This window comes from Neoarius graeffei, chromosome 2 (genome assembly GCF_027579695.1).
Source record: "Neoarius graeffei isolate fNeoGra1 chromosome 2, fNeoGra1.pri, whole genome shotgun sequence".
In the NCBI taxonomy this organism is placed as follows: domain Eukaryota; kingdom Metazoa; phylum Chordata; class Actinopteri; order Siluriformes; family Ariidae; genus Neoarius; species Neoarius graeffei.
This window is the reverse complement of record NC_083570.1, coordinates 6,426,172-6,451,226: the sequence shown is the minus strand read 5'-3', so window position 1 is coordinate 6,451,226 and position 25,055 is coordinate 6,426,172. Positions and strand designations below refer to the sequence as shown.

Below are 25,055 nucleotides of genomic sequence, written 5' to 3'. Positions count from 1 at the left end.
AATGAAGATGTTCAAAGGCAAAGAAAATAGAAAGACTGATGGTTGAGACATTTCCCTCACAGAGGAGAGACATACTGTCAGGACTGAAGGAGACAGAAGAGATCCTTAAGGAATGGCCTTTCCTCTGCCAGGAAATTGGAATGAGGCTTCATTTCAGAGAACTAACAGGTGTCCAGATTGATGACAGCTTTGAAGAGTCCACAGCCACCAAGTTCAGAAGAATCCTGCAGTATTTTCAGTTTATTCAAACTGAGCCGTCCAGCAGAGCAGGCACTATTCTGAACCAAGCCCTGGCAGGAGGTGATGAAACTTGTGCAGCTGTACTGATGCTTCTTGTCCATTTTAAAGAGCAGGAAGACAAGATGTTAGTAAATGTCGATGACCCTGCCATTGTGACTGATGTGGACACCACCAAGCTACCATGGACACCCTGTGTTGTGGTCTGTGGTAGGTGTGCCAAAAAATAATGATTTGACTTATTTTAATATTTTTGTTTACACATATGGAGGAGTGTACCGTACACTGCAAAACATGTTTAGAGCTGGAGAAATCATTTTACAATTTTTTTTTTTTTTTTACACTTGGCACAGTTTTTGTTTTGCAGTGTGTGGAACACAGCTCCTGGCTTACTTAACCATTAGGGATCCATATACATGTAGCAAACTATTTACTGGCTATGGTAATAATACTCTCGCACTGTTTTCAGGTAATAGCCCACTCACTGCCAAGATGTTCATGGTTGCTGTGGACCAGGTCATAGTCAACAAACAGCTTCACCAAAGCATTCCAGATGTTCTGCTCATATTACCTGCACAACATTGACTACCCAGTGGAACTTGTCGCTACTCTGGAGTTCTTGCAGAGGTCCACTTTCAGAATGCATGCACATGCTGCTTTACAGGTAGATAATGTAGAATTTACCAGTTGCTGTTTGTAAACACACAGCATTCAAACGTGGCAACTCCTCCCCAGCTCATAACTCTGACATGCGTATCTCAAGGAAATTTAATTGAACACAATTGGACTTGGTTATATGTCTTTGAAGACGTTTCACCTCTTCATCAGTTCATGCTCATCTGACTAGGCTGGACTAGACTATGACTAGTCCTAGGTGAAACATCTTCAAAGACATGTAACCAAGTCCAGTTGCGTTCAATTAAATTTCCTCGCGATGACTATGACCTGGCTGAATGAGAGTATTCACAGGCTCTGAGACATGTGGTACGTATACATACTGCTCAAGTTAGGAGTCTCGGTGCATTTCTACTCTCAACCCCCTCTAATGATTGGAAATTGCATAGTGTAGCTTTGTGAAAACGTATTAACTTTGCATCTAAAGATGCTGTTTCACTGGCTTTAATGCCAACATTAGTTTTCTCTGAATGGTTTGTGTTAAATGTTTTTCCAACAGATGCATCTTCAGAATCAACCCAGATCAAGGGACCAAAGTCGAGCGAAAAGCAAAGGGACATCAGTATGCTGTCAACCCAAGGGTGCTGAGCCTCATTTTCAAAATTGCCAATTTTGAATGGACAGAGTAAAAGGGTGAGATCACTACCTCACCAAACAAACACGTGTCCATGTGAATGCCAGGACCAAAGGTTTCCAAGTAGAACAGTGCATTGAAATAAATTGATGAATGTTATTGAAGTGTTAATTCATTTGAGACAAACTTTTTGTAAGCACAGCCTTTTTTTTTTTTTTACTTGCAATAGATTGAAGATTTCTGTTCTCAGTGTCTCACTCTGCGGCTGGCATGTTATTGTTGGATATAAGGTGCATCAGACTTGTTCATGTGTTAGGCCTATTTGGCGCACACAAATTGAAGCATCAGTTTGGAGGCCCTTCATTCAAAAGAGCACTCTGGGGGTTCATGATGCCCTTATCATTAAGTTTAAATGCATTGATGAATGTTTGAATAAAACATTCAACAGCAAGAAGCTAATCGTTGTTGCTACTTCCTGCCTGGACTATTGCAATCCTTTTTCCTGACTTTGCCTTTCCTCATTTTATTTTTGTCAGATTCATTGGCATTATATCCAGAATTACAGTTTGAATATTAAAGTATATAAGTCTACACCAGCACTTTTATACATACCATACAAGTACTAGTGAACAAGATTGTGAATAAGATTTTGTAGAGCGGACAATGCGTGGGTGGAGCACAGAGGACGGCAGGACAATGTTTGGAGGTAGAGACAGCGTTTTTATAAATTAACTTTTCAGTTATACGATCGCAGCACACACGCACACAGACACACACTCACCCTCCAATCCCGGGTCGCGCGCCCTCTGCTCTCTCTCAGCCTCCTTAAATAGGGAGCGGTTTACTGGGAAAACACACACAAAACACAGGTTAATTACCGTCAGGTATAGCGATTCTGCCACTCACCTTCCCCGGCTCCACCCTCCTGTCACAGACCGACGCTTGACCACGCCCCCGCTGCCACATACCCCCACCGCCCGACTCAGGCCGGGCGCCCGTCCGGCCCGCAGCCGACTCCCCCCCCCCCCCCCCCCGACGGGAGAGGAAGTCCGCCACGACCATCTGCGCCCCCGGCCCGTGGACCACCTTGAAGTTGAAGGGTTGGAGTGCCAGATACCAACGGGTGATACGCGCGTTGGCATCCTTCATGCGGTGGAGCCACTGGAGGGGCGCGTGGTCCGAACAGAGGGTGAAAGAGCGCCCCAGCAGGTAGTAACGGAGGGCGAGGACCGCCCACTTGATCGCCAGGCACTCTTTCTCAATGGTGCTGTAGCGCCCCTCACGCACTGACAGCTTGCGGCTGATGTATAGGACCGGGCGGTCCTCCCCCTCCACCTGCTGGGACAAAACCGCCCCCAGCCCTCTGTCCGACGCATCCGTCTGTAACAAAAAAGGGAGAGAGAAGTCGGGGGAGTGTAAGAGTGGCCCCCCACACAGTGCAGCCTTTACCTCAGAGAAAGCCCGCTGGCACTGCTCCGTCCACTGGACCGGATCTGGCGCCCCCTTTTTAGTGAGGTCAGTCAGCGGGCTGGTGACGTCCGAATAATTAGGTATAAACCTACGATAGTAGCCAGCCAGCCCCAGGAACTGTCTCACCCCCTTTTTGGTCTTGGGCCTCGGGCAGGCCGCAATCGCTGCTGTCTTATTAATTTGGGGACGCACCTGCCCGTTGCCCAAGTGGAAGCCCAGATACCGTACTTCTACCCGCCCAATCACACACTTCTTCGGGTTGGCAGTGAGTCCCACCCGCCTCAGCGACCTAAGGACGGCCCTCAGGTGTTGCAGGTGCCGCTGCCAGTCATTACTATAAATGATGATGTCGTCTAGGTACGCGGCCGCATAGGTGGCGTGCGGCCGGAGGACCCGGTCCATCAGCCGCTGAAACGTAGCGGGCGCCCCAAACAGCCCAAACGGAAGTGTGACGAACTGGTGTAAGCCGAACGGTGTGGAAAAGGCCGTTTTCTCTCAGGATAATGGAGTCAAGGGGATCTGCCAATATCCCTTCGTCAAATCCAGTGTCGAGTAAAAGCGAGCCGTGCCTAGTCGATCGAGCAGCTCATCAATACGAGGCATTGGGTATGCGTCGAATTTAGATACCGCGTTGACTTTTCTATAGTCCACACAGAACCGGACCGACCCGTCGGCCTTGGGAACCAAGACCACCAGGCTGCTCCAGTCACTGTGGGACTACTCGACGATGCCCATTTTGAGCATGGCCTGAAGTTCTTCCCGAACCACCTTTTTTTTGTGTTCGGGTAATCTATAAGGATGGCTACGCACTAGCACCCCCTGGGGCGTCTCTATGTGGTGTTCTATGACGTTAGTGCGACCGGGCAGGGGCGAGAACACATCCGAAAACTCGGCCTGCAACTGGGCGACCTCCGTGAGTTGGGTCGGGGAGAGGTGGTCTCCACAGGGGACCGGAGAGGTACGTGATGCCAATGACCCTTTAGGGACCTCCGGCCCCAGCTCCGCCTTCTCCGGAACTACCGACACCAACGCCACGGGGACCTCCTCGTTCCAGAGTTTCAGCAGATTGAGGTGGTAGATCTGTAGTGCCCCCTCCCTGTCCGTTCGCCTAACCTCATAGTCGACGTCCCCGACTCGCCGTGTGACCTCAAAGGGTCCTTGCCACTTGGCGATTAATTTGGAGCTCGACGTGGGCAACAGGACGAGTACCTTATCTCCCGGAGTGAACTCTCTAAGGCGCGTGCCCTTGTTGTACAGGCGGGCTTGCCGTTCCTGGGCCTGCCGCAAATTCTCCTGAGTTAGGTGGGTGAGCGTGTGGAGTTTTGCGCGCAGATCCATAACGTACTGAATTTCGTTTTTGCTCTGTGAAGGTCCCTCCTCCCAATTTTCCCGCAGTACATCTAAGATGCCGCGCGGCTTACGCCCATATAATAATTCAAACGGGGAGAACCCCGTGGAGGCTTGGGGGACCTCTCGCACTGCAAACAACAAGGGTTCGAGCCACTTATCCCAGTTACGTGCGTCCTCACTTACGAATTTTTTAATAATATTCTTGAGGGTGCGATTGAACCGTTCAACTAAACCGTTCAACTAAACCGTCCGTCTGTGGGTGATAAACGCTGGTGCAGATTGGCTTAATACCTAGTAGCCCATACAGTTCGCTCAGTGTTCGTGACATAAACGAGGTGCCTTGGTCAGTCAGAATCTCTTTCGGGATTCCAACCCGGGAGATGACGTGGAAGAGGGCCTCTGCAATACTGCGTGCTGAGATATTGCGAAGAGGCACCGCTTCCGGGTATCGCGTTGCATAGTCCACCAGAACTAATATAAAGCGGTACCCTCGTGTTGACCGATCTAATGGCCCGACGAGATCCATCCCAATTCTTTCGAACGGGGTCTCGATTAATGGTAGAGGGCGCAAGGGCGCTTTTGGAATGGCCGCTGGATTTACTAATTGGCATTCGCGGCACGCCGTACACCACTTACGGATGTCGCCGCGAATCCCCGGCCAATAGAATCGGGCCATTATCCGGGCGAGTGTCTTATCCTGCCTGAGGTGTCCAGCCATGGGATTAAAGTAAGCCGCCTGGAATACCAATTCCCGGCGGCTCTTTGGAATTAATAACTGGGTGACTCGCTCTTTCGTCTGAGTGTCCTGCATCACTCGGTATAACCTATCCTTCAAAATGGAAAAATAGGGGAAGGACGAGGTGGCGTTCGGCTGGAGCGTTTGACCATCGATTACTCTCACTTGGTCAAACACGTGTCGCAGAGTCTCGTCTCGCGATTGTTCCAGTGGGAAATCTGCGAGGGATTCCCCAATAGAAAGAAGAGGGGCCGGCGGCTCCTCACCCTGTCGCGGAGATGACGTAGACGGCTCTGCGACCGCCGCTCCAGCCAAAGCGACACCGGAACCCTCCCCCGTCAACCAGCAGGACCCACTCTTTACTAGGCATGCCATTAAACCCCGAAATCCCGGCCAATCAGTCCCCAAGATCAAAGAGTGGGTAAGGCGAGGATTAACCGCCGCCTTCACTATCGATTTTTCCCCTCTAAAATATATGTGGACCGACACCAACGGGTAGCTGTGAATATCCCCGTGCATACACAACACCTTCACCCCTTGTGCTCCCCCCAATGCCTTGTCTTGCACCAGGCTTTGGCGGATCGAGGTCTGATTGCAGCCTGAATCCACCAACGCCTGATATGTAGCCCCTTGTACACTTACCGGTATGCGATACGCTCCGGCCCGATCGAGGGCAGCCTCTGGCACGTTGGGGATCCGCACCACCACCCCCACCTCCATCGCTGCACATTGTTGCTGCAGGTGGCCCGGTTCCCCGCAGCGCCAGCAAACCGGCCCGGGCCTTCCCTCTGCAGCTGTGTTCTGGGGCTCACTCACCTGCGGGGGGGGAGAGACAGACACAGAAGGGAGAAACGGGAGGGCACCACGGGTGTGGCGGGCCGGCTGGGGTGGAGCCAGCCCCCGCCTCCGTGGTGGGGGAATGGGGCGAGGACGGGACACGGGAGGAGGGGGGGAGACAGAGAGAGAGAAGAGGAGAAAGAAGACGATGCCATCCGTTGTCCTGCCACCGGAACAGCCGCCAGATGATCCTCCGCCAGTCCTACGGCCTGATCCAGCGACGCCGGGCGGTGGCACTGGACCCACTCCGCGGTTCCGGCTGGTAAGCGGGCGACGAACTGTTCCAGCGCCACCTGGTCGATGATTCCCTCGGCGTCGCGATCTTCGGCCCTCAGCCACCGCCAGCAGGCGTCCCGGAGCTGCTGGCTGAACGCGAACGGGCTGCCGACTTCCTCCATCCGCAGCGCGCGGAAGCGCTGGCGCTGCTGCTCCGGCGTGCGCCCCACGCGCTGGAGGACAGCCCGGCGAAGGTCAGCGTAGGCCAGCCGGCGGTCGGCGGGGAGCTGTAGTGCGGCCAGTTGCGCCTCTCCCGTAAGGAGGGGGAGGAGGCGTGCCGCGCGCTGCTCCATCGGCCACCCCGAGGCTTCGGCGACCTGCTCGAACAAGGTGATGAAAGCCTCGGGGTCGTCCTGCGGGCCCATCTTGGTCAAAGTGAGGGGAGACGGGCCCGTGGCCGGGGCGCTGGTGGACCCCGCTGACGCGAGGAGCCGCCGGAACGCCTCTCGGTCTTCCTGCTGGGCCAGCACCAGTGCTTCGAAGCGGTGCTCCTGCTCCTTTCGGAGCGTGACGAGTGCGTGGTGCTGGCTCTGCTGAGCCGTGGCGAGGGCGTGGACCAAGTCCGCGAACGGGGAGGATTCCATGGAGCTGCAGAACTGGTGCTCCACCTTTTCCCGGGTTTCGGCACCACTGTAGCGCGGACAATGCGTGGGTGGAGCACAGAGGACGGCAGGACAATGTTTGGAGGTAGAGACAGCGTATTTATTAATTAACTTTTCAGTTATACGATCGCAGCACACACGCACACAGACACACACTCAGCCTCCAATCCCGGGTCGCGCGCCCTCTGCTCTCTCTCAGCCTCCTTAAATAGGGAGCGGTTTACTGGGAAAACACACACAAAACACAGGTTAATTACCGTCAGGTGTAGCGATTCTGCCACTCACCTTCCCCGGCTCCACCCTCCTGTCACAGACCGATGCTTGACCACGCCCCCGCTGCCACAGATTTACTTTAAAATTACAGAGAAAAACGTTAGATGGTTAGTATAGACTTAAACCTTTATATAACAAACTACATATTTAATTACAGGTTGAATGTATAATTACATGCAAATAAAAATAAGATTTACCTTAAAATTACAGAGAAGTGTTAATATTGTTAGTATGGACACACTTTAATATACCAGGCTACATATTTATTTACAGATAATTACTGTCATTTTACATGAATTTGTATGTAATTTAAGAAAACTGAAAAGATCATGTAAAATGAATATGGTATTTTTCTGTAAAAAAAAAATGTAGTTTATAATTACTGTCATAATACTTAGAATAACAGATGGATTGTTGATTTACAGGTAATGTCTAATTTTAGTTTTGTACACTATTTTTATAGAACAAGAAAACTGCTGTAAAAAAATTAGTCATACTGTAAAATTAGGTTTTTTACAGTGTTCCTCATATCTGGAAATTTAATAACTAATTACAGAACGGTGAATTTTGTGATCAGGTGAAGTCTCTTATTTTGGAGGTTGAAGAGTTAGACATGTCTGATAGTAGTCAATGGGAATGGTTTTAAGTTTAAGGTCAAACAAATAGCAATTGGCATGGGTAAAAAACTTTCACGGATAAGGCAAGTTTATTTATATAGCACATTTCATACACAGTGGCAGTTCAATGTGCTTTACAGAAGTAAAAGCAAAACAGTAAGCAATAGAAAATAAAATTACATAAAATAAATGGGGAAGAAAAATAATAAGAATTAAAAAATAGTAGAAATAAAATAATAAAATGAAATAAAAGTTCAATTAAAATAAGGAGACAAGAGCAAAAGGATCTGATTGAGAAAATTAATACATTAGTAAATAACACACAACTATCCTTCGAAAACATTTCAGAATTACAGTCACTGCAGTCTCAACTAGACAAAATGTACACAATAAAGGCAAATGGAGCTTCCACTCGATCAAGAGCTGGATGGATCAAACAGGGTGAAAAAAGTTCATCGTATTTCTTCGGACTTGAAAATCAAAGACAAACTCAGAAAAAAATGAGTAAGCTTATGACCAATGATAATATAATAGATCAGAACGGGATGAAATTTGGCTCTTTTATTGTAACTTAAATTTAATAAATCAGAATGTGACGTCTTATTTTATCCCATCAATGATGACATCAAAAAAATGGATGAAGACAAACATGCACTTGATGAGGAATGAACTAACACAGAAATTGAAATTGCATTCAAACAAATGAAAAATGGTAAATCACCAGGAATCTATGGCTTAACATCTGAATTTTTAAAATACTTTTGGGTGGATATTAAAAAAAAATATCATATAGAGCATTTTTAGAATGCATTCACAAAAGATGTTTATCCCCGACTATGGAGACAGGCTTAATAACCTTGCTACCAAAACCCAAAAAAGACTTGTTGTTGCTAGACAATTGGAGACCTATAACCTTACTATGCAATGATTATAAATTACTTGCCTTAGTATCTGCTAATCGTCTAAAGCGTGGACATGTAAAACTTGTAGACAAATATCAATCAGCCTTCATGAAGGGAAGATATATTCAAAACCACGTCCGACTGATTCTGGATATGACTGATTACCAATCAATTATTGAATCAGATAGTCTTCTTTTATTTCTAGACTTTTTCAAAGCATTCGACACTGTGGAGCACGATTTTATGTTTATAAAACTCAAAAATCTTGGATTTGGAAAAGGGTTCTGCAAGGTTATTAAAATATTTCACAATGATATTTATAGTTATATCTCCCTTAACCCTGGAATGACACCAAAATTTAAGATGTTACGTGGAATCAGACAAGGCTGCCAAATTTCACCAAAATTATTTATGTCCACAAATGCGAGCATACTTAACCTTGTGGAATAATAGAACCATTACTATTAATAGGAAGACTTTAAAGTTTTAAATGTTACCGATCTAATGGATGAAAATGGACATTTAATGCAATTTAATTCGTTTGAGAAAAGTTTCATTTAAAATGTGTCTATAGAGAATTTAATCAAATTTGTAGAGCTATTCCACCTCCCTTAAGGTTCACGATAAAAAATACCCTTGAATATTCAAAGGTGTCGGTCAAACTGCCTGAATTGAAAATCGGTGAAGTGGAAATTGGTGAAAAATCTAATCACAAAGGAATTAGAAATGTTTTAAAATGGAAGCTATTCCCTGATTTAAAAAAATAAATTAAAAGTAAGAATAACTGACGATGGAGGAACGCTAACAAATACACACTGTAGTTATCTTAGATGGCCAATTTCACCCACAGTGAAAGAAATTCAGTTTAAAATACTGAACAATATTTATCCAGCTGCTGAAACTCTCAGGAAAAGGTTGAATTTGCTTCTGTCTGAAAATGAGTTCAGCACAGAAACTCCATCACTGGGGGAAACTTTATTCTCCTGTGCTCTTATCTTTTATTCTGCAAAGCTTTGATTGTAATATTTGAATAAAAATCCCAAACTCACAGATAAACCTGGATTTATAAGGTTCTATCTGCGGGCCAATCATCATCCAGGCTGAATATGGGATGAACACGACATCGGCAGCCTGAACCGATCATGTACTGGATGTTCTAATGGAGTTTAAATATTGTTCAATGTTTTACAATCAAATCTCAGGGTTTAGAAACAACTTCAGATTTGAAAAAGTGAATGTGGATTTTACATCTTAGAACACAAGGAGAAAAATCAAATTCATTCCAAAAGTGATGTTTTATTTTTATATAGTGTGACCTGAACAGGTTTAAAATGTTGTTCTGTTCTGGCTTTATTACTGTTTATTAGTTATTTAATGAGACGCTGCTTAATATGAAACAAACAGAACTTTATAATGCGAAGGTCATGAGATCATTTTCTTTTTAAATTTGATGAGTTTCTTGTTTGAAAGTAAATTTTTAACATTTCCTTTTTAATTATTTAAATTATTCATCTGTTTTAATTTAAATATTAAAATGAGTGTGTTTGTGCAGCTGGATTGTGTTCTAGTGAAACAGACGACTGAGCAACAACGTGGCAACGTGCAGGAATTTTACAGAAAACACTACACACTTTTATTCTGGATCACACAATCTCACAGAACCAGAAACCAAGTCGAACCCAAACCCAGCGTACAGAGTCTGAGTGAATGTGGTGTGGACTCTGTGGAGGAGCTTCATCGTGTCAGAGACGCTGTAGAAGGACAGAGTTCCTGCACTGTGATCCACATACACTCCTATTCTGGAGGCTGATGGAACTCTGAGAACAGTCTTAATGCTGTTGTGACAGACAGAGAGAGAAGAAGAAGAACACCGCAGATTCCAGGACTGATTGTTGCATCCAAACACACACTCATTACCCCGTCCTTTCCTGCTGATGTCTTTATATGAGACTGATATGGACACACCATCACTGCTCCGCTCCACCTCCCAGTAACAGCGTCCACACACACTCTCCTTACACAATACCTGCCACCAGTAAGCAAATCTCTCTGGATGATCAGAGTAACGCTGCTCTCTCTCACTGCCTCTCACCGCTCTGTTCTTCTCAGACAGAATGAGGTGACGATGTGCCGTGTTGGGATCCAGAGTCAGATAACAGAAATCTAAAATAAAAGAGAAAAACAAACTGAACAATGTGAACATGAATATCCGCGCTGGGGGCGTGGTCACAAAAACAGCAGTTCGGTTGCAGTGAAAACTTTTCTCTGTAGAACCCTGTCACTCCCCCCTCCCCCCACTCTGGGCTCAAGAAGGCAACAAAAGGGCAATAATATAACAACCAATCAGAATCCAGATACAACAACCAATCAGAATTCAGATACATCCTGTTGCCAAGTAAAACAGTGTTGCCAGATTGGGAGGTTTTGACGTTTTTTTCGGCGGGTTTTTATCAGATGTTTATAAACATTTCGCACGAATGTTCTGTGTGAGAATGCAGCCAGAGACACTTCTACAGCCTTAGAAGGACTTTGATGCAGCACATTCTATGTACTTTCTCCGTCCACTAGTCTACATCCAATCCAATCCATATTAAACACTTCTGTGACCCAATCAGAGATCGCGGGCATCACACGACACAAAGACCTAGTTTACCCAGCACCCCTTAGGTATTTTAAACAACCAAAATCGAGCATTGGCCTAAATTAATCATTAACAATAAACAATCTCATTAAGTATTATTTAAACAAAAAAAGTTAATGTAACTGTAAGACTAATATGAATGTGTGTAATGTAGTGCAGAAACTGAACTCATAAACTAGTAAATAAGAATGACGCAATCCATTCTCCATTTTCTCTTCTCATGTTACATTCAGCCATGCATCGGAGCCTAATTTTTTTTAATTGAAGTATATAAAACAGGTACAATCTAACAAATCCACAAAAATCAGGATAACAGATGAAGAAAATACATGGATGTAGACAAAAATAAATTAAGCAGAATAACTAGGCCTATAAAATTAATAAAACAAACAGGATAAAAAGATAAATAAAAAATAAATAACCTCAGCAATGCAGATGTTAGATACAGTGGGGCAAAAAAAAGTATTTAGTCAGTCACCAATTATGCAAGTTCTCCCACTTAAAAAGATGAGAGAGGCCTGTAATTTTCATCATAGGTACACCTCAACTATGAGAGACAAAATGAGAAAAAAAATCCAGAAAATCACATTGTCTGATTTTTAAAGAATTTATTTGCAAATTATGGTGGAAAATAAGTATTTGGTCAATAACAAAAGTTCATCTCAATACTTTATGTACCCTTTGTTGGCAATGACAGAGGTCAAACATTTTCTGTAAGTCTTCACAAGGTTTTCACACACTGTTGCTGGTATTTTGGCCCATTCCTCCATGCAGATCTCCTCTAGAGCAGTGATGTTTTGGGGCTGTCGCTGGGCAACATGGACTTTCAACTCCCTCCAAAGATTTTCTATGGGGTTGAGATCTGGAGACTGGCTAGGCCACTCCAGGACCTTGAAATGCTTCTTACGAACCCACTCCTTCGTTGCTCGGGTGGTGTGTTTGGGATCATTGTCATGCTGAAAGACCCAGCCATGTTTCATCTTCAATGCCCTTGGTGATGGAAGGAGGTTTTCACTCAAAATCTCACGATACATGGCCCCATTCATTTGTTCCTTTACACAGATCAGTCGTCCTGGTCCCTTTGCAGAAAAACAGCCCCAAAGCATGATGTTTCCACCCCCATGCTTCACAGTAGGTATGGTGTTCTTTGGATGCAACTCAGCATTCTTTCTCCTCCAAACACGACAAGTTGAGTTTTTACCAAAAAGTTCTATTTTGGTTTCATCTGACCATATGACATTCTCCCAATCCTCTTCTGGATCATCCAAATGCTCTCTAGCAAACTTCAGACGGGCCTGGACATGTACTGGCTTAAGCAGGGGGACACATCTGGCACTGCAGGATTTGAGTCCCTGGTGGCGTAGTGTGTTACTGATGGTAGCCTTTGTTACTTTGGTCCCATCTCTCTGCAGGTCATTCACTAGGTCCCCCCGTGTGGTTCTGGGATTTTTGCTCACCGTTCTTGTGTTCATTTTGACCCCACGGGGTGAGATCTTGCGTGGAGCCCCAGATCGAGGGAGATTATTAGTGGTCTTGTATGTCTTCCATTTTCTAATAATTGCTCCCACAGTTGATTTCTTCACACCAAGCTGCTTACCTATTGCAGATTCAGTCTTCCCAGGCTGGTGCAGGTCTACAATTTTGTTTCTGGTGTCCTTTGACAGCTCTTTGGTCTTGGCCATAGTGGAGTTTGGAGTGTGACTGTTTGAGGTTGTGGACAGGTGACTTTTATACTGATGAGTTCAAACAGGTGCTATTAATACAGGTAACGAGTGGAGGACAGAGGAACCTCTTAAAGAAGAAGTTACAGGTCTGTGAGAGCCAGAAATCTTGCTTGTTTGTAGGTGACCAAATACTTATTTGACCGAGGAATTTACCAATTAATTCATTAAATATCCTACAATGTGATTTCCTGGATTCTTTCCCCCCATTCTGTCTCTCATAGTTGAACTGTACCTATGATGAAAATTACAGACCTCTCTCATCTTTTTAAGTGGGAGAACTTACACAATTGGTGGCTGACTAAATACTTTTTTGCCCCACTGTATGCATCGTAGCCTAACATAGCCTACATAATATTATGCATGTGTGCCACCTACTGGTGCATGTAGGATTCAGAACACAGCAGAGGATTGCAGATTTATAATCTGATTCAACCACACGGAGCCAAGTACCAGACAGCAGATTTTTCACCTCCAGCACTGACGGGCTCATGTTGCTATTTGTGCGATTTACAAATAGTATACTGGACTTTAGCTGTATATTTTTACTTTACAAGATAGGCATCAAGTACATTTTACATTTTGGGCAGTTTTAAGTGCATGTTGGCGGGTTTTGAAGATATTTTGGGCTGGAAAACGTCAGCAGTATCTGGCAACACTGAAGTAAAATTGTAACCTGTCAAAGTTCTCGAGCCCTCGTGCTGTTTTACCGTTAGATCAATCACATATCAGCTTAAACTAGCATTCGAAAACTAGTTAAAGATCCCACAGAAGAGAGCCGACTCCCCCTGCCAGCCTCATGGAACGCAGTATTTAAGGCTCCAGATGGGTTTTATTTCCATTTATGAGGGAAAGGAACATACACCCTCCCGACAGTCAGTGCGGTATTCGCTTGGAAAACACATTTGCAAATTGGTAGAATGAGTTCATCATCACATGCAAGATTTGCAGTTAATCAAATGGATTTCATATTATTATTATTCATGAATTACTACAGTTCTGAACTTCAAATGTTAAAAGTCTGGCCTTTGGAGAGATGATGGAGACTCTTTTGGTGGAACACAACGGAGCAAAATATTGTGACCCTCTAATGTTGACCTGAAGTTGGCACCACTGGGGGTTGGCATTGGGTTTTTGTCCCCACCAATGTTAATACCAAACCTACGCCCTTGCCTACATGTTATCTCGTTCTAATTGTTGTGACTTTTATCCAAATGACAGCTGGCAATACGTTGTTACTTTGCACTTTTTGTTGATCTGGGTACTAATCTTTGAGAAACTGGATTGGCAGAATGTTGCCTGTGAAGAAAAGAATGTCTTTTTATTACCCTGTGCCAAGTTAATATTCACTTCAGTGCAATTTTTAAGAGCCATAAATTGTATTTTATTTATTGTTTTTGTTGTGAGTGGTTTTGTTTGATTGTTGTTTTATTTCTTTAGCATATTTGTTTAGATTTATTTTTTACATTCCACTGTTGAACTGAATAAGTTGACTTAATTAAAAAGTTTACTGTTCTATGAAAGGGTGTATTTGCATGATCATTATTATTTTACTAGTGGCATAAAATTGTCTTGAAAAGACGTCAACGATAATATCGTTTATCGCAATAATTTGAGACAATATATCATCCAACAAAATTTGTTATCGTGACAGGCCCAGAACAGTGTGTGTGTGTGTGTGTGTGTGTGTGTGTGTGTGTTAGATGTACATTTCAGAAACTCTTCTCTGCTCTGTGGTTCTGAAATGATCTGAACTGCTGCAGCTGTGGAGAGAAAAATAGAAACATGAGTTTGTGTAAAAGATGGAAAGAGTTTAAAGTGATCCAGTCAGTTTATTAATTTTAAATCAGTGTTTTAGTTCAAAGTGTCAGGTGAATAAAGTGTCTGCAGAAAAGAAAGCAGGAGCATCGCTAAGAAATAACACATCACTGTGTTTCTCCAGCAGGAACAGCTCCTCTTACCATGTGGAGGGATTTTGTTGAATTCCTCCTCACAGAATTCCTCGAGTCTCTTTTTCAGATCTGAGAGAGAATTCCTCACTCCATCAAATGAGAGATGTTGATGGACAGTGACGCTGGATGTGTGAAATGATGGTCTTTCCATTTCAGGAGAGCGACGTCCAGAAGCTAAAACCTACAGAAAGCAAATGAAATGTAAAACCCACTTGTGATGTCAGACAGGGACATTTATTGTTCCCTTAATGAGAGGTGTTTTAGAGAGTGTGTGAGGAACAGCTGGCTCTGTAGATCAGACAGTGAGTGTTACCTGGAGGAAATGGATGTGATCGTGTGTGTGTGAAAGCTGCTCCAGCTCAGTGACTCTACTCTGAAGATCAGCAATCTCCTGCTCCAGTTGCTCCAGGAGTCGTTCAGCTCGACTCAGTTCAGCCTTCTCCTGATCTCTGATCAGCTCCGTCACCTCCCAGCGCTTTTTCTCCATGGAGCTGATCAGCTCAGTAAAGATCCTCTCACTGTCCTCCACTGCTGTCTGTGCACTGAGCTGTTAGGACACACACACACACACACACACACACACAAGATGTAAAGCTCATCTATCATTCCCTCTCTTACTGGGGCTGTAAATGACTCGTTGTCCATGTTGTGTGTGTTTCTAGGAGCAGCTCTGTCTCTGCTCACTGCTCACCTTTATAGTGTTCACAGTCTGTTTCAGCTCCTGCACCTTCTTCTGCTTCTCCTGGATTCTCTGCTGGGATTTCATCTGCTCCTCCTTTAACTCACTCTGAGGACAAATAAAATACATTCAGCTTTTTATACAGTACGAGCGAACTGGTTCCATATTAATGTCAGTTCAAAGTACATTCATGTTTCACTCTGAAGGTTATGTACTCTGTGTGTGTGTGTGTGTGTGTGTGTGTGTGTGTGTGTGTGAGAGAGAGAGAGAGAGAGAGAGAGAGAGAGAAATGTTCACTAACTGATCTGGGCTGGGTTTCCCGAAAGCCTCTTAAGGCCAAGAGAGTTTTAAATGACCTCTTAAGATCCATCATCAAGCTAATGTATTTTTCCCGAACAACATCGTAGCACAAGTCGTCCTTTAGTTTGCTCGGAATTTACGAGAGACCCGGAGCACTCGTTCAAAACAAAGAGCGACTCGCTCGCTGCCGAATCCACAGAATGCGCATGCGGCTCTGAGGGACTCTCACAGTCAGCGGGGGAAACTGGGGTTGAATCTGCTGGTGGTGTTCAATTAGTTTTCTTCTACATTGCAAGTACATCGAGTTAATTATCAGAGGTGGACAGTAACAAAGTACGTTTACTTGAGTTCTGTACTGAAGTACACTTTTTTAGTATCTGTAATTTACTTGAGTGTTATTTTTTTTAAACTTATGACTTTTCATGGGCGGCATGGTGGTGTAACGGTTAGCACGGTCACCTCACAGCAAGAAGGTTCTGGGTTCGAGCCCTGTGGCCAGCGAGGGCCTTTCTGTGTGGAGTTTGCATGTTCTCCCCGTGTCTCCATGGGTTTCCTCCAGGTGCTCCAGCTTCCCCCACAGTCCAAAGACATGCAGTTTGGTTGACGTGGGGCGGCCTTGGGCTGAGGTACCCGGGTGCTGTGTGGCTGCCCACTGCTCTGGGTGTGTGTGCGCATGTGTTTACTGCTTCAGATGGGTTAAATGCAGAGGATGAAGTGTGCATGTGACAAATAAAGGTTTCTTTCTTTTAACTTCGCTACATTTGAAAGACAAATATCGTACTTTTTACTCCACTACATTTCTATCAAGGTCCTCGTTACTCGTTACTATGAAGCAGCTTTGAAAGTGGATGTTTTTTTATTTTATTTTCTAAAACGTGATTGTTTTTTCCGCAGGTGACACTGAGACAGTCTATCAGTAATCACTAGGGTCACGTCACGTTCATAGACTGGATAAAATCAAGATCAATGATTTCTCCGCAGCATTATTGAACACGATCAGTTGATGGCAGAATGGAAGGAGGCGGTTCTTCTGGGGAATGCACACACCCACGGTTCTATAGCTAGAACCCATGGTTCAGTTTTCTGAAAGGAATAAAGAGTCGTTTCATTTTAAATGTTTGCTTTGTTTGCCTAAAACGGAGCACATCACAGCCTACAAAAACTCCCCATCCGACCTGCGGAAGCATATTGAGGGATATAAACGTTTTATTCCAAGAGAAAGCTTGCAGTGAAGTTGTCTGTGCTTTAGAGCTCGCGATAACATTGCAACAGCTACACAATCTGATTAGTCAAATGGCTTTCTATGGATTTGCCAAGTTGCCATCACCTTGTCCACGTCTAATGTTTACACATAGCTAGTTAACTTGGACACTGTTAGTTCGCATTTAAAAACAGAGTTACAGTAACATGAATAACGTTCACTTTTCTGAAGTCCTTCCAGAAATGTTTTATCATAATCTTGCCAATTAAACAAAAAAGTAGAAATCTTTCTTTTCTCATAATATTAGCTGCCCAATATGATTTTGAGTTTGAAGAGAGTTTGCTAGCATGTCAGGTGGAGCTTCACTGACATGATTCCACAGGCAGATTCATATGTGCATGAATAGATACACTTACACACGTGCGCACGTGAGGACTGTGAGATGGACAGTATTGTACTCGTCATTCACAACAAATTGCTGGAATTTTTTGTTTTGATGTCAGATGATGGTCTTGCACCTTTTTGTTGTTGTCTTGCTTAAAGCAGAGTTGCTGTTGGGCCGTTATTAAGCTCGAGGTGCGGATCTGGGTTTTAATCAGGTTGGATTGTCCTTTTTATTTTCTGAGCAAGCTGCATTTACAGCTGTTCCACTGTCTTCCTGATTAACACACACATACATGTGTGCACACACTGCCAGACCCGGGTCAGAACACTACCATGCTGCTTTGTGGCGGTGGGGAGGAGGGTTACAATAAAAAAATGAAAATGACAATGGGTCTTTTTCAGTTCAGTTGTGTTTCATTTTGTAACATTCTACCAGGCGTTTATTCTACAGGTTCTACAAGTTAGTCAGTAAATCCAGTCAGGTGTTTCAGAGGCATTAGGTTTTGTAAGCGTTGTGGCTATAATACAACAATGCATTGACAGAAAATGTACTTTTAATACTTAAGGATTTTTAAAAGCAAATACTGCAGATCTTTAACTGAAGTAAAAATTTGACTGTCCAACTTTCACTTGTATCGGAGTAACATTTGCCCAGTGGGATCTGTACTTTGACTTAAGTAATGAAGTTGGGTTCTTTGTCCAGCTCTGTTAATTATTAAATAAATATACACAAAACACGATGAATATATTTCAGTATGTTATGGAATTACGTATGGATATTAGAATGTCACATTTATATCACTATATTTTAATCAAATTTAGCTCCATTAGGTGAGTGATTAACTAATTTAGTGTTATAAATGAGACATTTCTGCACCTCTAATGGTGTGTGTGTGTGTGTGTGTGAGAGAGAGAGAGAGAGAGAGAGGTTTTGATGTGTGTGTAGTGTGTACCGAAGAAGGTTTAATTGACCTCCTTCCATATAAGGTTGACTATATATATTAAACCTCCTTCGGTACACACTACACACACATCAAAACCTCTCTCTCTCTCTCTCTCTCTCTCTCTCTCTGTGCACTTATAAGGGAGAACATGGCCCACTCTGTATTGGGGAGAACAGCTGAAATAATCCTGAGTGCATGATCGGGGGGTAACAGTGAAATGAGCGAGCACGGGGAACACATTTACCTTATTATTTAGCTTATTATTTGTTCATTCTTTCATGTGGGCGGCACGGTGGTGTAGTGGTTAGCGCTGTCGCCTCACAGCAAGAAGGTCCTGGGTTCGAGCCCCGGGGCCGGCGAGGGCCTTTCTGTGTGGAGTTTGCATGTTCTCCCCGTGTCCGCATGGGTTTCCTCCGGGTGCTCCGGTTTCCCCCACAGTCCAAAGACATGCAGGTTAGGTTAACTGGTGACTCTAAATTGAGCGTAGGTGTGAATGTGAGTGTGAATGGTTGTCTGTGTCTATGTGTCAGCCCTGTGATGACCTGGCGACTTGTCCAGGGTGTACCCCGCCTTTCACCTGTAGTCAGCTGGGATAGGCTCCAGCTTGCCTGCGACCCTGTAGAAGGATAAAGCGGCTAGAGATAATGAGATGAGATGAGATTCTTTCATGTGAACATTTGTTCATTTCATTAAAAACACGCTTGGAATAAAAAAAAATTGCCAAAAACATAAAATAATTTCATTAATTAATTACCACATTATATATGTTATGCTTCCAGATGATACTATATATTATCTTATTTTAAACACTTTATATTTCATTAGATTTTGGTTAAAAACGAGCACCATGTGACCTTATCGACTGGATTTAGCAACTACTAATGCCTTCAGCAACGACAGTATGATTGCCTTTAGCAGCTACTAATGCCTATATTGGGGACGTGAACTGCAAAGATGCTCTTTGTCCTGTTGCTCTTAACTCCTTCTTACGAGTGAGTTCCGGAAAACCACACACAGAGACAACGTTCGTTCCTTAAGAGAGTCTCTCAACTCTCTCTTTAGGTCTAAAGGGCAACGTTATCAGGAAACCCACCCCGAACCAGATTACGACCATCACTGAAGATAAATTTAACCAGAGGTGGAAAGAGTACTAAAATATTATACTCAAGTACAAGTACTGTTACTCTGATGAAATTTTACTTAAGTACAAGTAAAGTTACCAGACAAAAAAATCTACTCCAGTAAAAGTAAAAAGTAGATCATTTAAAATGTACTTTGAGTAAAAGTAAAAGTTACTTTTAACAATGGGTGTTTTCTGCCTCCATTGTGTTGTGCAAAAATGAAAAAGAAGAGGAAACAAGGATATATGTACATCTCAACCCAGATGTTTTATTTAAAGGAAGTGTATCAAATTGAATGCTCAGGATAATGCTGCATTAAAACTGAGACAAACAAAAAAGGTCAATACACACAGTCATGTCGTTTACATCGCCCTGACCACACACAAAGCATTGTACACAAAACATGAAAGTTAAATGTTGCACCGAAATCTCATAGCTTGCCTGTGTGCACTGTGTGTTATTGAACAATTCATTTCAAACATTATTTGTTTTGCTTAGTATTCCTTTCTGGCCTGTTGGATGTAGAATGGTAGGAGGACTGATCACGTCAGGTTGGCGAGCTAACTTGCTTGCATGATTAGCCAACCGAATAACAGACTAGTTACCGTTATGTTACAGTACCAACAGGTTGCTACTTCAACATTAGCAATGCCATCCACTAGTTTTGGAATATAACCAGCATATTGTCAGTTTTACTATGGAAAGGAAACATTATGATCAGGGGCGCAGATACGTTTTTTGAACTGGGGGGGGACAAAGCTGCCAGCAAACCAACCCCAATCCCGATATGCCTGTCAAACTTGTTGTGGGTAACCATAGCAACCAAGCTCGAGCTCGCAACCTGTGCAGTCTGCACAGCTCAACCAACCGAATATCAGTCTTTGTTTTGTTTTATGTGAGTTGTTGCAACTATGTATACACTGCTGTGCACCTCAATAAACTGAAGGGTAATTAGTCTTTTGATTTTTCTGTGAGGTTTGCCTTATGCAAAGAAAGACAGCATAGACATTTTTTCCTCCCTATAAGTGGGGGGGACCGAACGAGGTGAATTTAAATCTGGGTGGGACGAATCCCACCCGTCCCACCCTCTATCTGCGCCCGTGATTATGATGCCAATGACAATACTTACTTCAACATGCTTGCGCAGATTAGACGTCGAATTTTTGTATGCCGCAATGGTTGTCTTCTTGGGCACACATAATCTGCATTGCATAATGAAACTGTCACCCCTTTTCTCTACGAAGCTGAAGTGATCACGTATGTAGGGCCAGGGGTGTACTTCATTACTGGAAGAAATTGCGTTTTCTGCAGGGTCGTCCACCACAGGTTCCTCGGTCTCCTCCATGTCCGCAGGGGCGCTTTATCAACACCCGTGGCCCAGGGGCTAGGCCCCTCATAGGCTACCTGTCAACCCTACCCTTACCGTTGGCCAGGAAAACACTTATTTTATTTGCAATACGTGTCAAGCATTTAGTGTAAGCGCGTAATTAGCCTAGAAGCCTACGATAGGTTACGTTTGGCTCAGCGTAGCTGCGCAAGGCCCACGCTCACATTGCTCAACACATCTGACCACAGAGGGAGAGAAGAACGCGCGCATTATCATTACAGAGCTGGTTCTGATTATTACCACGGACAGGACAGTGATGCTGCGTAACTTTCACGCAGGGGCATGGCCAGAGATAACCACACAAGCGCGCGTGCGCTAATGTAGACCTATGTGTTGTAAACATAAAACACACACACCTACAGACAAGTCCTTTTAAAAAATAAAATACATAAAAATAGCTCGGCGGCATGAAAACAAACATTCACTGCAAGACAAGGTGCCCTAGAATCGCCATCAGTTTTTAATATCTATATGGACTTTGTTGTCAGGATTGCACAGCATGAGATATCAAAACTGTACCCAGATACAGGCTTCAAGTTCAGATATTGCATTCCAAATGAGGTATCCACACGAGAAATGCATACGAAAGCATGAGCATCAGGAGAGGGTTGCATAACAGAGATTCTATACGCAGATGATCAGGCCATACTCGCTGGATCCATCGAGGAGCTTCAGAATATTCTTCAGTTGTATGATAAGACCTACACCCGCTTTGGTTTACAAATATCATATGTCAAAACAGAAACAATGGCTTTTAACGTCAATGAGGATATCAAATGTAAACCAAGTATCATTTCCCTTGGCGGCACTAATATTAAAAACGTCCGCACCTTTAAATATCTTGGTTATAATGTCAGCAACTGTGATGAATCCTCACACTTCCTGCATGCTAGGATAAGTGCTGCATTCATGAAATGGAATGAACTGAAACACGTTCTAACCGACCACCGAATACTACTAAAAACCCGTATAAAGTTCCTAGTGGCATGCGTTCGATCTCGTCTCCTGTACAGCACACAGGCATGGCAACTATCATCCAGTGAAATTCACAAAATTGAGGTAGTGTGGCACGGCTTCCTAAGAAAAATGATTAAAGGTGGATATAAACGAAAAGAATGCTAGCTTTGTATTGCTATTCCCCTCAGTATGCTTACTCTGTCTGCTGCCTGAACTGTGACAATTATAGGCTACAATCTTTTCATCAATTTCTTCAGTAGATGCCGTTTTAGACATTTTATTATCCCCATCGAAATATGCTATTACACTAACAGGATTATAACTCAAATCACACGACACGTATTCAAATCACAACTGATTTATTTTACTGTTGGACAGATCATAGCATATCTAGCCTAGCTACACATAGCCTAGCTGCTGGTAGGCTGATAACTGATAAGTAGCTGATATTCTGAACAGATTGGTGATCCTTACCTTAAAAAAGTCTGTGACTTTAGGCAACAATTCTATCATTACCTGCATCTCTCTTTTTTTCCTTTTATGCGCCCCGCTAACATGTGAACGCTTCATCTTTCAAAGTCTCTAAATTTGTGTCTCTGCAGTCTGCAGTCTTTGGCGCGCTTTCGTGCGTGACGTTACATTTTGTTACATTTTATTCTGGTACAGTTGTGGGTGTTCGTTTCGCGAACCACATCCACCATGTCTCTTACAGCAGGCTACTGTGCGCTCATTTATTTCTAACTTTATTTCTATCCGTACATTAATGTAGGCCCACGATTCCGACAGTTTATTATTTTATTAATATTACAAGGCCCCTGATTGGCTGTGGCCCAGGGGCGTGAGCCCCCCGAAGCCCCCCCCCCCTTAAAGCGCCGGTGCATGTCCGCCATCGTCTGTGTGAGACTCGCGCGCGACACCTGTCCTTCCCGTGATTCATTTCCAGAACGCATTTCCCCTTCTCTGTTTTAGCCTTTTTTTATTTTTTATTTTTTTTACTCAGTAACGGTTGTGATGTAAAATGTACCGAAGTACACTACTTAAAAGAAAACATACTTAAGTAAAAGTAAAAGTACACTCTTTAGAAATTACTTGAAAAAGTATAAGTACACAAAAAAGCTACTCAAGTACAGTAACGCGAGTAATGTAATTCGTTACTTTCCACCTCTGAATTTAACACTCTGTTCACCAGAACACAGACAATTTTAATCAGCTTTTACAGAATCCTTCTGATTGAGACACATTGAAATTAAAGTTCAAATCATATCACTGAGTAAAGCACCTGTTTCTAGATGGGAAACGATAATTAAGATAATTTAATTCTGGAAAGATTTCTAGTTCTCACCTGTTTCTCAGCTCTTTCTGCTGCAACTGAAACAGCGTCATGGTTTTTATGTTTATCCAACATGCACAAAGAGCAAATACATATTTGATCAGTACGACAGTAGATTTTCAGCACTTCATCGTGTTCAGAGCAGATCTTCTCTTGGAGTTTTGCTGAGGCTTCAATTAATGTGTGTTTTTTCCATGAAGAAACTTCATAGTGAGGTTTCAGATGAGTTTCACAATAAGAAGCCAAACACATCAGACAGGACTTGACGGCTTTGTGTTTTCTCCCGGTGCAGAAATCACACTCCACATCTCCAGGTCCAGCGTAACAGTGAGCAGGAGAAGCAGCTTGGACTTCAGTCTTCTTCAGTTTCTCCACCACTTCAGCCAGCATGTTGTTTCTGCGTAGAACAGGCCTTGTCGTGAAAGTGTCTCTGCACTGAGGACAGCTGTAGACGCCCTTCTGATCCTCCTGATCCCAGCAGCCATTAATACACACCTTACAGAAACTGTGACCACAGGGGATAGCCACCGGATCCTTCAGGAGATCCAGACACACTGGACACATGAACTGGTCCTGAGCTACTGAAATACTGGCCTCGGCCATTTTCCTGAACTCACAACGAGAGAGAGAGAGAAAGAGAACAGTTTGTTTTCTCTGAAATGAGGAGTTACTTCCTGGTTCTGTGTGTGAAAGAGCAATAGAGGAAGAGGAGGAGCACAAACACAGAGAGATCATGAACACTCCACTATTCACCATTTCATCTCCCTTCAGTGCAGAAATATGTAGCTGCACTGATTAGGATTAATTTCATGAAATACTCACAGAATGGATCTTAATTTTCTGGACTTTTCCACCTACTGACACCTCAAGCACAACTTTCAGCCTTGTTGATAAATTACAATTGTTTCAGTTGAACAGCTTTTTCCTCGTGACATCTTTAAACTGATCTTCATCCCTAAAGAATGTTGGAGCCATTTTAAAAGTGAGGCGGATGCAGCTGTCAGGAAGGAAAACCGTATTTTATTGATTTTGCATTGTTTATTGCTAATAGAAATCACAAAAGTGGATCTTTATTAAACATAATCTCCATTTCACTCAGTATGAGCGCTCCAGCCTTCACGAGTGCCTCAACCCTTCATGACATGCTGTTAATGGAAACTATTCCACTTTGTTTTGGGTCACATCCCACCACCTGATCGCAGATTAGTTTCCTGGAGCAGCATGCCTCATCCTGTTTTATTCCTGACATCATGTTTTATCAAGAACATTATTCTGGGTCGATGAAGAATTCTTTCTCATGAACAGGTTGTTGAGACGGAAATGAAGTCGGTAGATGAATATGTTTGAGATCAGAGATCCTGAGTTGCCTCAGTCATTAGATGTGTCTTTGAGAAGTAGGAGAACACTGGAGAACCAGGAGGAAACCCACACTGACACGGGTCATTTTAACATTGTTAACAGACTGAAATGAATCTCCTGAAAGGCAGAAGAAAGAAATCTGCTAGTAGTGTTAACACAAGACTTTATCTAATCCCAGTCAGTGCAGGGTTCAAACCCCATCCACCAGAAATATCATTAAAATCAAAGGGAAAGGCAGAGACGAGGCGAGATCATCAACAGGAGATCTATAATAATATAATAATAATACATTTAATTTGTTTCACGGCCCCTTTCAAAGCACCCAAGGTCACCTTACAGATAAAAAGTCAATGTGAAAAAGAAAAAACAATAATAAAAACATCAAAATCATAACAGCAAGTGGGTGGCTTAGAGCCCATCTGCTAATTTAAAAAGGTTTGTTTAAAGTGCACTTTTGAATTGTGAAACAGAGTCCAGGGTACGGATATGTGAGGGAAGGGAATTCCATAGTTTCGGAGTGGCATATGAGA

General features: G+C 43.5%; 3 protein-coding genes across 3 annotated transcripts in view; all 3 read right to left on the bottom strand.

Moving 5' to 3' along the window:
• The window catches only part of LOC132877588 (tripartite motif-containing protein 16-like), a 421,828-nt gene that overhangs the window by 351,995 nt on the left and 44,778 nt on the right, over positions 1–25,055 (bottom strand). The gene's annotated exons all lie outside the window — the stretch shown is intronic.
• On the bottom strand, positions 7,663–14,720 carry LOC132878885 (tripartite motif-containing protein 16-like; the record flags this gene model as incomplete). Its single annotated transcript, XM_060913692.1, has 2 exons — positions 7,663–10,712; positions 14,621–14,720. Coding segments are annotated over 2 exons (630 nt in total), but the record flags the coding sequence as incomplete, so codon positions are not given.
• On the bottom strand, positions 13,221–24,014 carry LOC132868652 (E3 ubiquitin/ISG15 ligase TRIM25-like). Its single transcript, XM_060901714.1, has 3 exons — positions 23,179–24,014; positions 15,177–15,404; positions 13,221–15,044 (listed from the first exon to the last, which is right to left on the bottom strand). The coding sequence occupies exons 1-3, from the start codon at positions 23,920–23,922 to the stop codon at positions 14,766–14,768; spliced, it is 1,251 nt and encodes a 416-aa protein (XP_060757697.1). The 5' UTR covers positions 23,923–24,014; the 3' UTR covers positions 13,221–14,765.

What these genes read in the sequence shown, in the direction of transcription:
- LOC132868652 (XM_060901714.1), bottom strand. Translation starts at nt 23,922, where the DNA reads ATGGTGAATAGTGGAGTGTTCATGATCTCTCTGTGTTTGTGCTCCTCC. An exon ending in CAGAAAGAGCTGAGAAACAG is followed by an intron (nt 15,405 to 23,178) that starts GTGAGAACTAGA and finishes TAACAGCTCAGT; the next exon opens with GCACAGACAGCAGTGGAGGA. An exon ending in ATCACATCCATTTCCTCCAG is followed by an intron (nt 15,045 to 15,176) that starts GTAACACTCACT and finishes TGCTTTCTGTAG; the next exon opens with GTTTTAGCTTCTGGACGTCG.